This window comes from Myxine glutinosa, chromosome 1, assembly GCF_964187855.1.
Source record: "Myxine glutinosa chromosome 1, kmMyxGlut1.1, whole genome shotgun sequence".
In the NCBI taxonomy this organism is placed as follows: Eukaryota; Metazoa; Chordata; class Myxini; order Myxiniformes; family Myxinidae; genus Myxine; species Myxine glutinosa.
Window position 1 is genome coordinate 279348220 of NC_136261.1, and position 17649 is coordinate 279365868.

The 17649-nt window shown below is 42.9% G+C and overlaps 1 protein-coding gene and 1 long non-coding RNA gene across 5 annotated transcripts in view; one reads left to right on the forward strand and one right to left on the reverse strand.

Annotated features, from left to right (window-relative positions):
* ACADVL (acyl-CoA dehydrogenase very long chain) overlaps nucleotides 1-12687 on the forward strand; it is a 53345-nt gene extending 40658 nt beyond the window's left edge. For all 4 annotated transcript variants that reach the window (XM_068132634.2, XM_068132641.2, XM_068132668.2 and 1 more), the window contains 4 exons: nucleotides 1397-1469; nucleotides 2552-2624; nucleotides 2803-2878; nucleotides 12269-12687. In XM_068132634.2, coding sequence (XP_067988735.2) covers nucleotides 1397-1469; nucleotides 2552-2624; nucleotides 2803-2878; nucleotides 12269-12406 — 360 coding nt within the window. In that variant the 3' untranslated portion in view covers nucleotides 12407-12687. The remainder of the gene's footprint in view (nucleotides 1-1396; nucleotides 1470-2551; nucleotides 2625-2802; nucleotides 2879-12268) is intronic.
* Nucleotides 12688-13753: 1066 nt separating this feature from the next.
* On the reverse strand, nucleotides 13754-16548 carry LOC137438004 (uncharacterized). The gene is made up of 3 exons (XR_010986629.2): nucleotides 16489-16548; nucleotides 14653-14776; nucleotides 13754-14524 (listed from the first exon to the last, which is right to left on the reverse strand). It is a non-coding gene; the product is annotated as an uncharacterized LOC137438004 (long non-coding RNA).
* Nucleotides 16549-17649: the final 1101 nt, after the last annotated feature.

Below are 17649 nucleotides of genomic sequence, written 5' to 3' on the forward strand. Positions count from 1 at the left end.
CAAATCCGCTCGGCACCCCATAAGGTGTGTGAAAGCGAGGGTTCGATCCCCGGTTTCTTCGGTCACGTGTCTTGAAGGTATTTGGGATTAATTGACCAACAAACTCTTCGGCGCGTGGCTGGGAGGTTGGCGATCGGAATTGCTTAGCAATCCGTCAATCACGAGCTTAGTCACTCGCGGTCGGCGGCTTCAGTGGACCCGGAGTTTGAGAGGCAACGGGGCATAAACCCCCCTTTGTACGTCGATGAACCCGGGATCCGCAATAAAACAACAACAACAAAAAAATTCCATCTGTGATTATGCAATTGTAGTTTTTGATTTTTTTTTCTTCTTGATTTGCTCTGCTAATACTGAACTTTCGAAATAACGTATGAATGTGAAACGAAGCCTTTTGCGCATGTTCTTTGTGCATTTTCAGTAACTCAGTTGTACTCGCTGGGCACTTTTAATCTGCCCTTGCTAGTGCAAAATCTGTGATTCATTTAGTCTTTCAAACATGATTTTCACCATTTTGACAATAGAGCGGCAATTTCAAAATGGTTAACCGTCATTGTTCCGTTCCTGAATGCAAATCGGCCTCACGAGATTATACAGGGTGGCCCATTTATCAATTTCCGGTTTTGAAGCCCTGTAACGCAACCCTGTAACGTAACGTAACGTAACGTAATGTAACGCCCTGTAACGCCCTGTTGCTACGAAACGAAATCGAACGCAATATTTACAGGATATAGGTACATATTTCACGCTTTTGTGGTAAACTTTTTATTGAATTCAGAAGTGTACGAAATTGGTTATGAATGTAGATGTGACATTTTCAAGCAGTGTGTGTGTGTGTGTGGTGCGCATCCTTTTGCGATCCTCCAAGACCATTTTCTGTCGTATTCTGATCGTAATTTCTCGAAAAGCTGCTTCAATCCGCTCTTTCAGGTCTTGAATGTTCGCCGATTGAATTGCGTAAACCTTGCCCTTAAGAAAGCCCCACATGAAGAAATCGCAAGACGTGATGTCTGGTGAACAAGGCGCCCGATATGCCACGGCCCATAGTGCAGATGAATGATTTATTTTTGTGTTCTGATTTATTTTTCTTCTCGACGCATGATCAGTAGTCATGGATTGAAATCACCGTCTCACCATCTTGATCAAGATAAAGCACGTTGGCTTGCACTTTACTCCCATTTTTAAGCTCGGTACATTCCAGCTGGGTCATCTTGAGCCGATGCAAAACTGATGTCGGGCGCGGCTTTATTATTTTTTGATGTGTGCTCAAGCAGAGCTTAATGTATGATCTTAATGGCAGATCTTAATGGATGAAAGCGTGTAAGAGGTGGGTCAGGAGACATAAAGGTGTTACGCTATGGGTTTGCAATTTGTCAGGTGTGTGTCTTCATGTTTGCAGCTCGTGGCATGTATTAGCACCTTGGGGACGACCATCGAGGCTTTGCTGCTGAAGCATGGAAAGAGGATTATAGGCGAGTCCACTTTTTATTTTCCTCTACATCTCGCGTGTTTTAACCGATCACCTCCCACCATCCATTTTTCTTTTTTCCTCGTCTCACCTCCATTCTCCCCCGCCCACCCCAGTCAAGATATTGGTTCACGAGTTATCAAACAGAGTGACCACTATATTCGTCATGGGTGTGTGTATGTCTGTGTGTCTGTCCGCAGCATAACTACCCGATGATATCATCCGATCTTGATGAAACTTGGGTGGGAGGTTGATATCATGATCTAGTTGTGTCCTGCCTAGAGTGGGCGTATTGCGCCCATTGTGGGCGGAGCCACGCCCGAAAAAGATGTATTTTTAGGGGGTAATCGAGTTCAAGCTACATCTTCTCCGAGGGAGTTGGTGGAATCTGACAGGGGTTTCGGTATTTGGTTAGGTCAATGTCATGTGTCTAGCCCCACGGAGCTCGATTTTTCATTTTCGCCCGAAGGTCAAGGTCACAAGGTCACGAAATTTAGAAAAGTCGATTTTTGATGGTTTTATTACATTGTTCGCTTCCTGTTCGGGTGAAATGTCGTACATGATCTTATATTATCACATACATCATGAAATACAAGTTTTCCAACAAATTTCAGAATCTTCGACCTTTGACCTTTGAAGGTCACAAAGGTCAAATTTTCAAAGTTGTCAGAATCGAACCGAATTTTCGGTATTGTGTAGCTAACTAACCTCATAACTGATTATACATTATTTTCTATCTCATTTCAAGGTTAGTAACCTTCGTTTTGACATTTCCAGGCCAGCTCCACACAATTACGTACAGCTGGCTCATAAATGCCTGCGCACGCAGCACATTGGGGCCCTTTGTAAATAGGCATGTACACCGCATGTCGGGGGCCGACAGCTGCCACGTGGGCCTCAATGCCCCCAGTCCGGGCCCCCCCAGTCCGGGCCGGTTTCGGTTATAGTCCGTCCTTTGTCATTGAATACCGCTCGCTCGTGAACCATCGTCGTCTCCTGACTTGTTTTTTTTTTTTAATCGGTAAGCTCTTTGGTGTAGGAGCTGTTTGCATTTAAAGTTTGTATGTTTACATTATTGGCCCTCAGATCAGCAATTCCATCTCAAGTGTGTGGCAGAAGCAACAATGGACATCTACGCCATGATTGCTGTTATTTCAAGGTACCTTTGTATGATATGCAACTGTTAGTTCCTTGCCAATAATTTCACTTCACTCCAAGTCACCATTTCCACTTTTAAAATTTTATTCTTTGTGCTTTTAACACTCTCCACTCAGTGTCCAGGTATAGATGTTTTTATCACCCATGGATGTTTTTTTTAAAATCCCATCTCTCTCCAGGACATCACGTGCCCTGGAGTTGCACCTTCCTTCTGCACAGCACGAGAAGCTGCTTTGTGAAACGTTCTGCTTGGAAGTTAGTAAAAGAAAAAGGGCTAAGGCCCCAATATTGTGTTTATTTGCATGATTTTTGTCATGTATGCTGCTCTCTTGAGCATGATATGCACTCTCCATTTGGGATTCCTCCTTGCTTATTTAAATGGTCAGATGTGGAACATGCCTCTCCCCACCTCCACCCTCCTTACACCTTTTATGGTCAAATAAAACGTCGCACTTTTCTTGAAATTCTGACCAAAGGTGGTGAGAAAATTCGCAAAAGTAACGCAAATACTGACGGACTCCGCTATTTGCGGGGGATACATTCCTGTAAAGTTCCACGAATTGCGAAACTGCGAATGGCGGGGCATTGGTTCAATGGGAAAGGGAGGATTGGTTCCAGAATCGCAAAAATCTGCGAATGTCGAGGCAATCCCGAGAATGTTGATGAAAATCCCGTGAATGTCGATGAAAATCCCCGAATGTATGTCGTGCCATTGTTTCAATGAGGAAAGGTGAGACAGCTAATTGTACTAATAATATGGTGGAGTTGTTTTCATTCTGTACAGTAACTCGCAGGGATGACGTGTTATGCAGCTGAGGGAATATCTGGTGAAGCAATGTTTATCATCTGTTGGGATATCCCGTGAAGCAATGTTTATCATCTATTGGGATATCCCATGAAGCAATGTTTATCATCTGTTGGGATATCCCGTGAAGCAATGTTTATCATCTGTTGGGATATCCCATGAAGCAATGTTTATCATCTGTTGGGATATCCCATGAAGCAATGTTTATCATCTGTTGGGATATCCCGTGAAGCAATGTTTATCATCTATTGGGATATCCCGTGAAGCAATGTTTATCATCTGTTGGGATATCCCATGAAGCAATGTTTATCATCTGTTGGGATATCCCGTGAAGCAATGTTTATCATCTATTGGGATATCCCATGAAGCAATGTTTATCATCTGTTGGGATATCCCGTGAAGCAATGTTTATCATCTGTTGGGATATCCCATGAAGCAATGTTTATCATCTGTTGGGATATCCCATGAAGCAATGTTTATCATCTGTTGGGATATCCCGTGAAGCAATGTTTATCATCTGTTGGGATATCCCATGAAGCAATGTTTATCATCTGTTGGGATATCCCGTGAAGCAATGTTTATCATCTGTTGGGATATCCCATGAAGCAATGTTTATCATCTATTGGGATATCCCATGAAGCAATGTTTATCATCTGTTGGGATATCCCGTGAAGCAATGTTTATCATCTGTTGGGATATCCCATGAAGCAATGTTTATCATCTGTTGGGATATCCCATGAAGCAATGTTTATCATCTGTTGGGATATCCCGTGAAGCAATGTTTATCATCTGTTGGGATATCCCGTGAAGCAATGTTTATCATCTGTTGGGATATCCCGTGAAGCAATGTTTATCATCTGTTGGGATATCCCGTGAAGCAATGTTTATCATCTGTTGGGATATCCCATGAAGCAATGTTTATCATCTGTTGGGATATCCCATGAAGCAATGTTTATCATCTGTTGGGATATCCCATGAAGCAATGTTTATCATCTATTGGGATATCCCATGAAGCAATGTTTATCATCTGTTGGGATATCCCGTGAAGCAATGTTTATCATCTGTTGGGATATCCCATGAAGCAATGTTTATCATCTGTTGGGATATCCCATGAAGCAATGTTTATCATCTGTTGGGATATCCCGTGAAGCAATGTTTATCATCTGTTGGGATATCCCGTGAAGCAATGTTTATCATCTGTTGGGATATCCCGTGAAGCAATGTTTATCATCTGTTGGGATATCCCATGAAGCAATGTTTATCATCTGTTGGGATATCCCATGAAGCAATGTTTATCATCTGTTGGGATATCCCGTGAAGCAATGTTTATCATCTGTTGGGATATCCCGTGAAGCAATGTTTATCATCTGTTGGGATATCCCGTGAAGCTATGTTTATCATCTGTTGGGATATCCCGTGAAGCAATGTTGTGAAGCAATGTTTATCATCTGTTGGGATATCCCGTGAAGCAATGTTGTGAAGCAATGTTTATCATCTGTTGGGATATCCCATGAAGCAATGTTTATCATCTGTTGGGATATCCCGTGAAGCAATGTTTATCATCTGTTGGGATATCCCGTGAAGCAATGTTTATCATCTGTTGGGATATCCCGTGAAGCTATGTTTATCATCTGTTGGGATATCCCGTGAAGCTATGTTTATCATCTGTTGGGATATCCCGTGAAGCAATGTTGTGAAGCAATGTTTATCATCTGTTGGGATATCCCATGAAGCTATGTTTACCATGTGAATGTTGGGATATGTCACGAAGCTATTCACAGTATGAACGAAGCTATTCACAGTATGAACGTTGGGATATCACGCGAAGCTGTTCACAGTGTGAATGGCGGGATATCCTGCGAAGCTGTTCACAGTGTGAATGGCGGGATATCCTGCGAAGCTGTTCACAGTATGAACGTTGGGATATCCTGCGAAGCTGTTCACAGTGTGAATGGCGGGATATCCTGCGAAGCTGTTCACAGTATGAACGTTGGGATATCCTGCGAAGCTGTTCACAGTGTGAATGGCGGGATATCCTGCGAAGCTGTTCACAGTATGAACGTTGGGATATCACGTGAAGCTGTTCACAGTGTGAATGGCGGGATATCCTGCCAAGCTGTTCACAGTATGAACGTTGGGATATCCTGCGAAGCTGTTCACAGTGTGAATGGCGGGATATCCTGCGAAGCTGTTCACAGTATGAACGTTGGGATATCCTGCGAAGCTGTTCACAGTATGAACGTTGGGATATCCTGCAAAGCTGTTCACAGTGTGAACGTTGGGATATCCTGCGAAGCTGTTCACAGTATGAACGTTGGGATATCCTGCGAAGCTGTTCACAGTGTGAACGTTGGGATATCCTGCGAAGCTGTTCACAGTGTGAACGTTGGGATATCCTGCGAAGCTGTTCACAGTATGAACGTTGGGATATCCTGCGAAGCTGTTCACAGTATGAACGTTGGGATATCCTGCAAAGCTGTTCACAGTGTGAACGTTGGGATATCCTGCAAAGCTGTTCACAGTGTGAACGTTGGGATATCCTGCGAAGCTGTTCACAGTGTGAACGTTGGGATATCCTGCGAAGCTGTTCACAGTATGAACGTTGGGATATCCTGCGAAGCTGTTCACAGTATGAACGTTGGGATATCCTGCGAAGCTGTTCACAGTATGAACGTTGGGATATCCTGCGAAGCTGTTCACAGTGTGAACGTTGGGATATCCTGCGAAGCTGTTCACAGTGTGAACGTTGGGATATCCTGCGAAGCTGTTCACAGTGTGAACGTTGGGATATCCTGCGAAGCTGTTCACAGTGTGAACGTTGGGATATCCTGCGAAGCTGTTCACAGTATGAACGTTGGGATATCCTGCGAAGCTGTTCACAGTGTGAACGTTGGGATATCCTGCGAAGCTGTTCACAGTGTGAATGGCGGGATATCCTGCGAAGCTGTTCACAGTATGAACGTTGGGATATCCTGCGAAGCTGTTCACAGTATGAACGTTGGGATATCCTGCAAAGCTGTTCACAGTGTGAACGTTGGGATATCCTGCGAAGCTGTTCACAGTGTGAACGTTGGGATATCCTGCGAAGCTGTTCACAGTATGAACGTTGGGATATCCTGCAAAGCTGTTCACAGTGTGAACGTTGGGATATCCTGCGAAGCTGTTCACAGTGTGAACGTTGGGATATCCTGCGAAGCTGTTCACAGTATGAACGTTGGGATATCCTGCGAAGCTGTTCACAGTATGAACGTTGGGATATCCTGCGAAGCTGTTCACAGTATGAACGTTGGGATATCCTGCGAAGCTGTTCACAGTATGAACGTTGGGATATCCTGCGAAGCTGTTCACAGTATGAACATTGGGATATCCTGCGAAGCTTTTCACAGTGTGAATGGCGGGATATCCTGCGAAGCTGTTCACAGTATGAACGTTGGGATATCCTGCAAAGCTCCACAAAATATATTGAGCACCACAATCTCCACCAACACGAACTGCCCACATACAACATCCATTACACTGATGATAAACGTTTGTGGATTGGCCCCGGACTTGCACATCAAGGGACATCTGCTCGGACCTGTCATTTTCTTCCTTGGGTTTTGACTCCCCAGCTTCACCACCACATGCCCAGCCGAACCAACACCGAGCAACCCATTTCTCCGACGTCACGCCTCGTGGAACCCCTCATTGTGAGACGTACTCCCTCCATGCCTTTATTCTAGCCCCAAGCCAATGCACTCATCCCCACCAGAATCACACCCTCCATCAATGCTACATCCATCCACATGTCTACCCTCCTCGAGAGCGACCCCCATGAGGCTGCTGAGAGCCCTCAGTGGAGATACCACCTCCCATGTCATAAACCCACCTGTCGGAACCTTATCAAGACCTCCACCCGAGCACCTCTTGTTGAAGATTCCACGCTCGGACCCGCTGTCGGGCCCCAAGGGAATCCCTGTTGAAGCACCAGCTGCGCGCAGGCTTAACTGCTGGGGATCGTGCCTCTGTCCCTCATTCATGACTACTCTGGCAGCAGCAAGCCGACTCGGCGGCTTCTACTTTGAAATGCGACTTAATACAGGTGCCTTGCCCTCTCCTGAAGGTTGTTTGACCAATGTCGCTGCCTTGTTAGACCCTTTTTAATCCCTTCTTGGCGTTTAGGATATCGAGCGGATCCGATTCGTTATCCACTAAATGGTCGAATTGGTTTGTAATGGCGCAGCCGAAGCCTTCTTGCATTTTTCCCGGCATGATGCTTCCCATAAGTGCCGAATGGCACACTGATGTCATGTGTTCCTCAAACGTCACGCGCACTAATGTCGTGCGAGTTGATGGTGAGAGCAACTTGAGCTTTTGGAAACTGAACAGTATTTTTTTTTTTTTTTCATTCCTGATTTGCACTATCGATTTTGAAAATCGATTTTCAAAACTTGCACCATCGATTTTGAAAACGGCACCTAATCATAATGCGGAAAAGACCTCGTGGAACAAGCATCAAAATTCCATTTTCACCAGAATCAACCACAATCGAGTGAGAGATGCTATATCTACTGCAGAAATTACTCGTTGTCTTTCACCCAAAATTTAATTCTGATGCAGAGGTAAAATAATATAATATTCAACAAAATTAATTGGAAGCATCAAACTTTACATCGGGATCCACTCTCATGTCATCGGGGAAGGAAAGAATTTAAGGAAGCAAGAAAAGTTTAGCATTGAGGATTAAAGATGAGGGACAAAGGAGAAAACTGGAATAAACAAATCTTCCCATTGTAATGTCTTCGATGCTGTTTTCAGCATTGTTGTAAAATTGACTCCTCCCCTTACTGATGGAGTGTGGCTCGTTACATGCCCCGCCCCTTTCCATTGGTGTACTTTATGCAAATTCTCCTGGATTCTGTAGAACCTAAAGTTATCAACATAATTGGCATCTCCTAGGCTGAGGGTTAAGGACGAGCCATGTTGCTCTCACGTTAGACGGGTCTGGCCTCTATTTTTAACTGCCTTTCTTCCGGTCTAACTCCCTCTGCTCTCTCTCAGCCCTCCGACCCTCACCATTTTCTCCAGGACACGCATATTCTTCCTTTAACCCTCTCCTGGTTGACCTCCCCTAAACTAGGCTTTCCACCTACCTCCAATCTTTTCTTCCTGTTTTCTCCCTTCTATATGACCGCATTCCGGAGACTGTTCACTCTTCCCTTCAGCACTTCAAGCAGATAGTGCACTGCTATCTCATGTCATCCCCTCCATCTACCTTCATTTGGGAAAAATATTGAAGTCGCAGTATCTGAGCACTCGCACATCTTTCCCATTTTGGTAAAGAAATTAATTAAGGCTGGTTAAAAAAAAAATCCTGTTTAACATCACCGCCCGCCCCAAAAAAATCTTTTCTTTTTTTTTTTTTGCTCGCTAAGTCAGTAAAATCCGTTCCCGCTCAGTGGAACAGGTTCGAATTTTGTATGTGCTCGCGTACTGTCTGAGCCAAGTTACATGTGAGCGACAGTTTGACAGAAAATGCCGTTCGTTGTTTGCCAAATTCGGCGAACGGCCAGTGTTCTAAAGGCCTGGGTTGGAAAATATCACTCTAGACGAACTGTATTATGAGATCGTGTCGGGAACGCTTGATGGTAAGAAATATAACCGTTTTAATGTACGTTGTTGTTGTTGTTGAATATTTAGTGTGTGCGGGTTTTCCCCCCTCACTCGCCATTTACGTGGACCGCAAGGTTTTGCTTCTGATAAATGGGGTGTGCGCTTCCTTATTTTATTCATAACGAATCGTGGGAAATATTGGACTCCTGTTCTGTTCTAAACTAAAATCTGTCGATATATCTGTACTGGGATCCCAGATCTGTATTTCTAGTTTTCATTCCCGGGTGGTTCAAAATTCCAAACCAAATCCAGACTTGGAAAAAACAGAATTTCAGTACAAAACACTGAATTTGATCTGAGACTGATGAATACTTGCAATTATTAGTTGTGAAAGGAAGTGTGTGTGTGTGTGTGTGTGTGTGTGTGTGTGTGTGTGTGTGTGTGTGTGTGTGTGTGTGTGTGTGTGTGTGTGTGTGTGTGTGTGTGTGTGTGTGTGTGTGTGTGTGTGTGTGTGTGTGTGTGTGTGTGTGTGTGTGTGTGTGTAGGGGGAGTGTGTGTAGGGGGAGTGTGGGTGCTCAATTTTTCAATATACAATTTTTCCCCACATTTTTGTTGTTTGAACCTTGATGTTTGTGGCTTGGCTGATAGGTAAACAGTTTAGTAGACAATATACAAGTATATTTTATGGTGATTTTTCTTTTTCAGGTGTACCAATTGAGGACACCAATGGAGTGGTAAACATCTCAGTGGGAAATAAAAAATACTATGACCCATGTTGCAGCTAGAGAGAGATTCAACATTGGCAGATGTCATCAATACCCTTGGAAATTTCATTGAGTTCGTTATTACTGTCCTGGATCAGCCAAACCAACAGAAGACCAATTAACATAATGCTTTCGATATGTAATATGACCCTACTGCAAAGCCGCAATGAGCCGTCGAAGCCAAAGCCTCCTGCCACTATTTCCGTCTCAACTTCGGATATTTCCGGCCGTGAAAAACTATCCCCTACGGCCGCGAGATTTCTAAAAAATAATTCTTCGTCAATTTTAGAATATTTGACGCCGTTTTCAGCCTCAAACGCGGTAATAAGCTTTTTTGAAATATTTTTTCAAATGCTCGAATCTCATTGGTTCCGGTGTTTGGTGAAGATTTTCGTTGAGCCCGAGGATAACCAGTGCCCGGGTGGGCCCGGGGAACGAGTTTGGTCTTAAAGTATTTTAATTACAAATTAGAGGTGCATAAGATTGTGAATCAAACAAAGACGGGTGAAACAAACTCCTATTGAACTTTTTCGCAATTTTTTATGTATACTTCCGCATCCGCAAGATGGCGGCCTCCATGGAGCGATTTGGTGCGTCAAAGCTTCGAAATTCTCAAAGGATCCAGCAAAATCTGGCTTTTCAACATAATACGTACGCGTTCATTCACAACAACGGCTTCGCCGGCTATGAATGCTATGGCAATAGCTGCTGTTAGATACATGTATGGCAACCAGACATTATTCTTCAAAGCCGAAGTTTTGGTCTACCATTGTTATATGTATCAGCAAATATTAAAAGTAAACAGAACTCAATGTGACATAGGTTTCTTTATTTTCTTTATTTGAATCGTATCAGTGCGTACATACGTAGGTTTACTATTTTAGAAATCATAACATGATTCATCATGTATGACCGATCAAGTATATTTCAGAAAAAAACATTGTGCATTGACTAATCCATTAAAATTTCACTCTGAAAAAAACCAAAAAAAAAAAAACCCCCTCCCTCCCTACAAAAAAAGTGATGATAAACAGGAATTTTTTTTTAACCAGCCTAATCCTCATGTAAGAAATGCTTCTCATTAAATATTTTATGCATTCATTCAGCACATTACTAAATTCAAGCAGAAAATGGAAATGGCTCCACGCTCTACACACCTTTATAAATGTGGATGTGCGGCAAGCAACCCAAACTTCCGGACGAGTTAACCATTCCTAAACCACCCGTAATAATTTGGGAGGAGTGGAGTCTGAGTGAGTGAAACATGACATTGGGATTGTATTGGAGTACATAGTGTGCTTACAGTAGTCCGTCTAATGTGGTTTCATGTTCCAAGAGGAAGTCAATACTCAATAGTTTGATTGGGGATCCATAAGGACTTGACTTCGTATAGTACTCATATTGGTTTAATTCGTCGTATAGGACTCATATTGGTTTAACTCCTCGTATAGGACTCATTGGTTTAACTCGTCGTATAGGACCCATATTGGTTTAATTCGTCGTATAGGACTCATATTGGTTTAACTCGTCGTATAGGACTCGTATTGGTTTAACTCGTCGTATAGGACTCGTATTGGTTTGACGACTCGTATGGGACCCATATTTGTTTGACTCGTCCTATGGGACCCATATTGGTTTGACGACTCGTATGGGACCCATATTGGTTTGACTCGTCGTATGGGACCCATATTGGTTTGACGATTCGTATGGGACACATATTGGTTTGACTCGTTGTATGGGACCCATATTGGTTTGAATCGTCGTATGGGACCCATATTGGTTTGAATCGTCGTATGGGACCCATATTGGTTTGACTCATCGTATGGGACCCATATGGGTTTGATTGCAATACTCAACTATAAAAAATATTTTAAAAACCACCTTTAGAGGCCATTTCCCCCCGCAAAGCGGGGGTTGGCCTTTTTCGGGCACCGTGGTTGTTGTTGTTTTTGTTGGTCCCCTTTTTGAAGCAATGTTTTTACGGCCGGGTGCCCTTCCTGCCGCCAACCCTGTTTGTCGCCTTTTTACGACACACAGGGAATTACCAGTGAACTGGTACTCAAATTTGCCGACCTCGGAAGGATGACAGGCTGAGTCAACCCCCCTGGCAAAAATTTTCAGCGATCGACAGGGATTCGAACCCAGGATCCTAGGATCCTAAGCTGGCACCCTAGCCGCTACACCAACACCAGGGATCTCAACAATAGGCACCCTAGCCGCAATACTCAACTATCAAAAACAGTAATATGAATGTGACTGGTGGAAGCGGTTAGAGCGGCTGAGCTACTCCTAACGGCTCGATTAACATGAAGAGGCATGCCAAGAAAAGGAATCTTGCTTTATATTGTATATCTACTAATTCTAAACCGACATGATGCATCTCGTTTTGTCTGTACACTGCTTTAGCTACACTCAGATGTTGTTTACCAGTGACAATGGTAGTTTATGCTCATCCTTATCTTACAATTTTCATTCCCCCTGCAGGCATCAGAGAGGGTTGTGCTCAACCTACAAGCTGCTACATCATCTCGTAGCGGTGTTGTCTTTCGCAATATGGCTCTCATAACTGCAGCTCTTTCTCAGCATGGCGGAACGGTACACAGCCATCCCATTTCTTTCTAATGTACAAACGTGCTTTTTACAAAACTTATCCCTACATGCTTTTTTTGTTTCTTTACTTCTCCAAGCTTTCCTTACCTGCCCCTCACCTTATCACACACCTGTGTAAAGCATTTAGGTCTTATAGATTTAGGAACCGCTAATGTTGAGCAATGATGCAATCAACAGCTACATGTGCTTCATATGAATAAATCATTCTTTTCACTGCTTATTTATACATGATTATAACGAAATGGACCTGGATTTTTTAACATTTACAATTACATTTGAGTGACATGCACGAACCATTTGTGGTTGTGGTTACTGAAAAGGTTGAAACTTTTTTTCGTTTTCAAATGTACTACATACCACCCTATCTGATGTGCAGATTTATCCCAAAATTAAATGCAGCAGGTTTTCTGTGTTCATATACAGCAGGAACTCAAGTGCATATACAAAATTTTAAAATGACCATGCAGTTTTTGATTCTATAAGGATCAGACATACATACAGAGAATCGCCAAAATTTATGATAACTAGGGCATGCCCGTACTATATATATATCTAAAATTATATCCCCCCCCTCTATTTACATGAAATGGTTTGGTCCATTCGCAAAGCCAAAGCGAACGGCTTGCGAGTACGGTGACAATCCCCCCCCCTCTATTTACATGAAATGGTTTGGTCCATTCGCAAAGCCAAAGCGAACGGCTTGCGAGTACGGTGACAATCCCCCCCCTCTATTTACATGAAATGGTTTGGTCCAAAGCGAACGGCTTGCGGAGTTTGGTAAATAAATCGCCATAGCTCGGTAACTACTTCTCCGATTAATATGAAACCTTGAAAAGGCACATCCTCAGGTCCCCAGCAATATACCTGGCAAGTTTCAAGTATATCGGACCCGTGGTTGTCGAGAAACAGCGGTCACAGACACACAGACACACACACATACACACACACACACATACACACACACATACACACACACACACATACACACACACATACACACAGAGATTACTGGAATTATAGATAGATGATGGGCACTGGGTCATCAATGAAGAGTCAAGTTTGGACAGACTGTTTCTTTAACGCCTAAGAGAATAGATTCAAGGAGGCAATGTGTATGAGGGAGTAAAGTGGGGGCGGAACCGGGATGGGTGAGCTCCACAGGATTTGGAGATAAACATCGAGCTGAGACTTTACCTTAAGATGCGGTAGATGAGGATTGGACGTAAACAGGGGTTTGCTTGAAATTGCTGAGCAGTTACTTAGAAATTTCAATGAGCAGTTACTTCGAGGTGGGGGTGGGGGGAAGAAGGGGTGGGGTGTTGAACATGGCTAATCCTTGGTGCTGATTCTTCCTCTCATAAATTCACCTGCCCAGTTTATTTTGAGACATCCAGGTTGTTCCACGTGAAATGCCATGATGTTACACATTTAATGAAACAAACATAAGACCGGTACCAATAAAAAGAGGAAAGTCTAAAGTTTTGTTTCATACAAGGACGTGTTCAATATGACCACTATTCTGATTAAGTATAGCACATATCCATAGGAACACATTATTCAAATCTTTTCCCAAAATCTCAGCTAATACAGTGGGTGTTATTCCTGATCGCAGTTTTCAGGGGGGCATGTTGCAGCCTTGCACCTTAAGAAACCATCACGTGGACTAATGTTCAGGCTCGTCAGTGGCTGGTGGAGGCCCTTGTCAGAATGGGCAAAGAAATTGTTTGTGATGACCCTGCCACTGAGTAAGGAATGGAGTTGATCCAACATATCGTTTGTAATGTGTGGTCGCACCCAATCCTGGTGAAACCACTGGCGTCTCGTCTGAAAATGGTGACTTTGCAATTCCACAAAGAAGAACGTCTGTAGTATTTTCAGGTGGCCATTTTCATGAAAAAAGAAGAACCCTAATCGAGACCGCACCAGACCAACATTTTCCCAGGATAAAGTGGTGTTACAGATCTCTTATGGGTTTACAAGTATCCAAAATCTCACATTCTACGTGTTGACATCACCAGTCAAATGGAAGTATTCATCAGAACACTATAACACAAGAATGGAGAATCGGCCTCCATGAACTCCAAAAATCTCAAAGTACAATCCACCATGTTTTCCATCTAAATGCGCCATCTGTGGACAAAAAAAAATGGAACACGAAACATATCTTTCAACTTTCCTCTGTGTCGTACCAGTTTTAAGTTTGTGCCATCAATAGTTCGTTAAATGTGTAAAATCATGGCGTTTCATCTGGGAACAACCTGTATGAAGACGCATCATCCACAATGTTGCCACTGATTTCCCGTGGGGGTCAACCCTCAATCATTGTTCCGAGTTCTCCATCTTTCAAAACTTTGACTCAGTTGGCACTTTTGTATACAAGTCCTGCGAACATAAACAAAAGGGTGTTCACAAGTGCATCAAACCATGAGAATCTTGTGAAACCGATTTGGTCCTCACACATCAGTAAACAGGTGAGGCTAGAAAATCTCGGAATGCCCCTTTTATTGTCCAGGTAGTCGTGTAATGTTGTCACACCTATGTTACACTACGACTTGTGAAAAGCAATTTAAAATGATAATTTCTGCAAGTGAGAAATAACTCCATCCTGATTGAAGACTTCACCCTTCGTCGTAATAATTACCACTGTATGGAGATCACATTTATCGGTTCAGAAACTGACGAGACAAATGTGGCTTTTAGGTTTCATCAAAAGCACAAAGTTCAACTGCGACGTCCTTGACACTTTGGTATTAATTCTTAGCAGCAATACTTGCAAGTCTATTTTCTCACATGGACGTTTCCATAATTCTCCATCCGATGTTCCACTGTCAAACGCCCATCCTCGACTGCAACCATCAGGGTATTTAAGAATCCAATTAAGCTTTCTCAGTAAAAGTTGAATTTTGTCCACCAATCAGTAGGAAACATCCATGATTGAGATGACACATTCATTAATGAAGGAATTATCCACAAGGGGTTATAAAAATCACATGTCATCTTGCTATGTTTTACCAAATTACCTCCAATACCGAAGGTAGGAGGAGGTTATGTTTTCGTCCCTTTATTTGTTTATGAACAGGATATCTCAAAAAGGTGTGGATGGATTTGGACGAAATTTGGTGTACAAGTTGGGTGTGTGACAAGGAAGAATTCATTAGATTTTGGTTCAGGTCCTGATGCAGATTTGGCCTATTAGTGGGATGCAAAACGTAAACTTCAACCTGGAGGAGGTTTGCGCTTTATCCAGTGCCGTTGAAGTTTCCTATGTAACTGAACTTGGTAACCTTTACAAATAATACCTTCGCTAAATTACGATTAATCACACAGTGTAAAAAACTAAGGGCCAAATTTCCAATTTCCGAAAGGCATTTAAGAGTTAGAAACGTGTAGAATCACTAATCGTGCAATGATCACCCACTCAAAGTTGATCGCCGAAGAGTGTTCATCTAATGCGTGATCAAAACCTAATGACACGCCTTTAAATAATAAAGAAACTTCTACACTCGGCGAGGGCATGTTTTAGGCCTTGAAGCAAGCATTGCATGGCTTGTAATTGGTAGTTTATACGCACAGTGAATATGGATGTGTTTGGAGTGCTTGAATTGGCCAAAGAAGAGGATAGGAATAGGGCAGTTCGCCAACAGTGCATTAAGAATCTTCGAGGATAGATGCAATCCTCTGGAGAAGAATGACAATATCAAATTTGTCCAGAATTACAGACTCTCGAAAGAATCATTTCATTGGCTGCTGAATTTAATACCTGGATCAACCTACAATGATGAACAATGCGCTGAATCCCCTCCAACAATTGTCAGTGGTGCTTTGATTTTATGCAAGTGCATTATTTCAATTGGATGTTGGAGATATGTGTGATGTTTCACAGGCTAATCAGCTGTTTATCTCTCTTCATAAGTTGCTATTTAGACGTGTGATTCGCTGTGCGTGTACAAAGATGTTTTTGTCAGCGATTATGGGGTTAGACGTGTTTTCGCAAAAAGCTCACCAAGTGCCTTTCGTAAATTTGCCAATAAAATTTTTCTTCACGTGAAAATAATTGACAAATTCCCAGTTTAAAAATAACCTGAGAACATTACCTTCTTTATTTTGCCTCAGATAATGTAGTTAAAAACACGCATCTTGGTCTCCTGAAAAATAAAAAAAACAAATATGTCATGCACAACACGATACTTGCAAAATCCCTAAAATAAATTGTTGGCCATTGGTGGTTGAATTCAGTGATCTTGTATGCAAAGCCTCTTAAAATTTCAAGTCAATCAGATGAAAATTGAGGATTTTAGAAATCTGGCCTATGTTGACCTTTTGGCCGATACAACACAACTACATGTATTTTAAGGCCATTTTCCCTGCTAGAGCGGGGGTTAGCCTTGCGGTCCCCATGACAATCTTCTCCATCTTGCCCTATTTTCTGCATCTCTCCTTGTTAACCCCCTTGCCCGCATTTATTCTTCCACCATCTTTAGCCAAGTCTTTCTCGGTCTTCCCCATCCTCTACTTCCTTCTACATTCATTTCCATCACTCTTCTCAACCAGTCACTTTCATCCTTCCTCAACACATGACCAAACCATCTCAACCTGCTCCTCTTCACAGCTTCAATCACAGGCTCTATTCCCATCATTTTTCGCAATTCATCATTTGTCTTCCTCTCTCTCAACGACACTCCGCACGTCCATGGAACCATTCGCATTTCCACCCTTTCCAACCTTCGTTGCTGCTCTACGTTCATTACCCATGTCTCGCTCCCATAAATCATAACACTTCTCACACATGCAGCATACACCTTTCCCTTCAGCTTCAACGACACTCCCCTCCTCATCAGCACACCATTCAGTTCCCGAAACTTCTTCCATGCACATCTCACTCTAGCAACCGTTGCCGAGTCTGATCCACCTTCTCCATTCAGCATGTCTCCGAGGTAGCAAAATGTTTTCACACCTTCCAGCTTCACGCCGTCTCCAAGATCCGACTCAACATTTCCTCCATCTGCTGCTCCCTCTGTGCACACCTTACATTTGAATGTAGCTTCCACACTGGTTAATGACACTCTCAGACCACTACATTTTTGATGAACCCACTCAGCGCACATTGTACATTGAATGGAGTTCACTCCGACACCCTTCCTGCACACAGCACAGGGCCACTTCCCAGTTCTTTCCACCTCACCACATGCTTTACCACTTGCCATCACCTTCGTCTTTCCGATATTCACCTTCAGACCTTTTGTCTCCATACATTC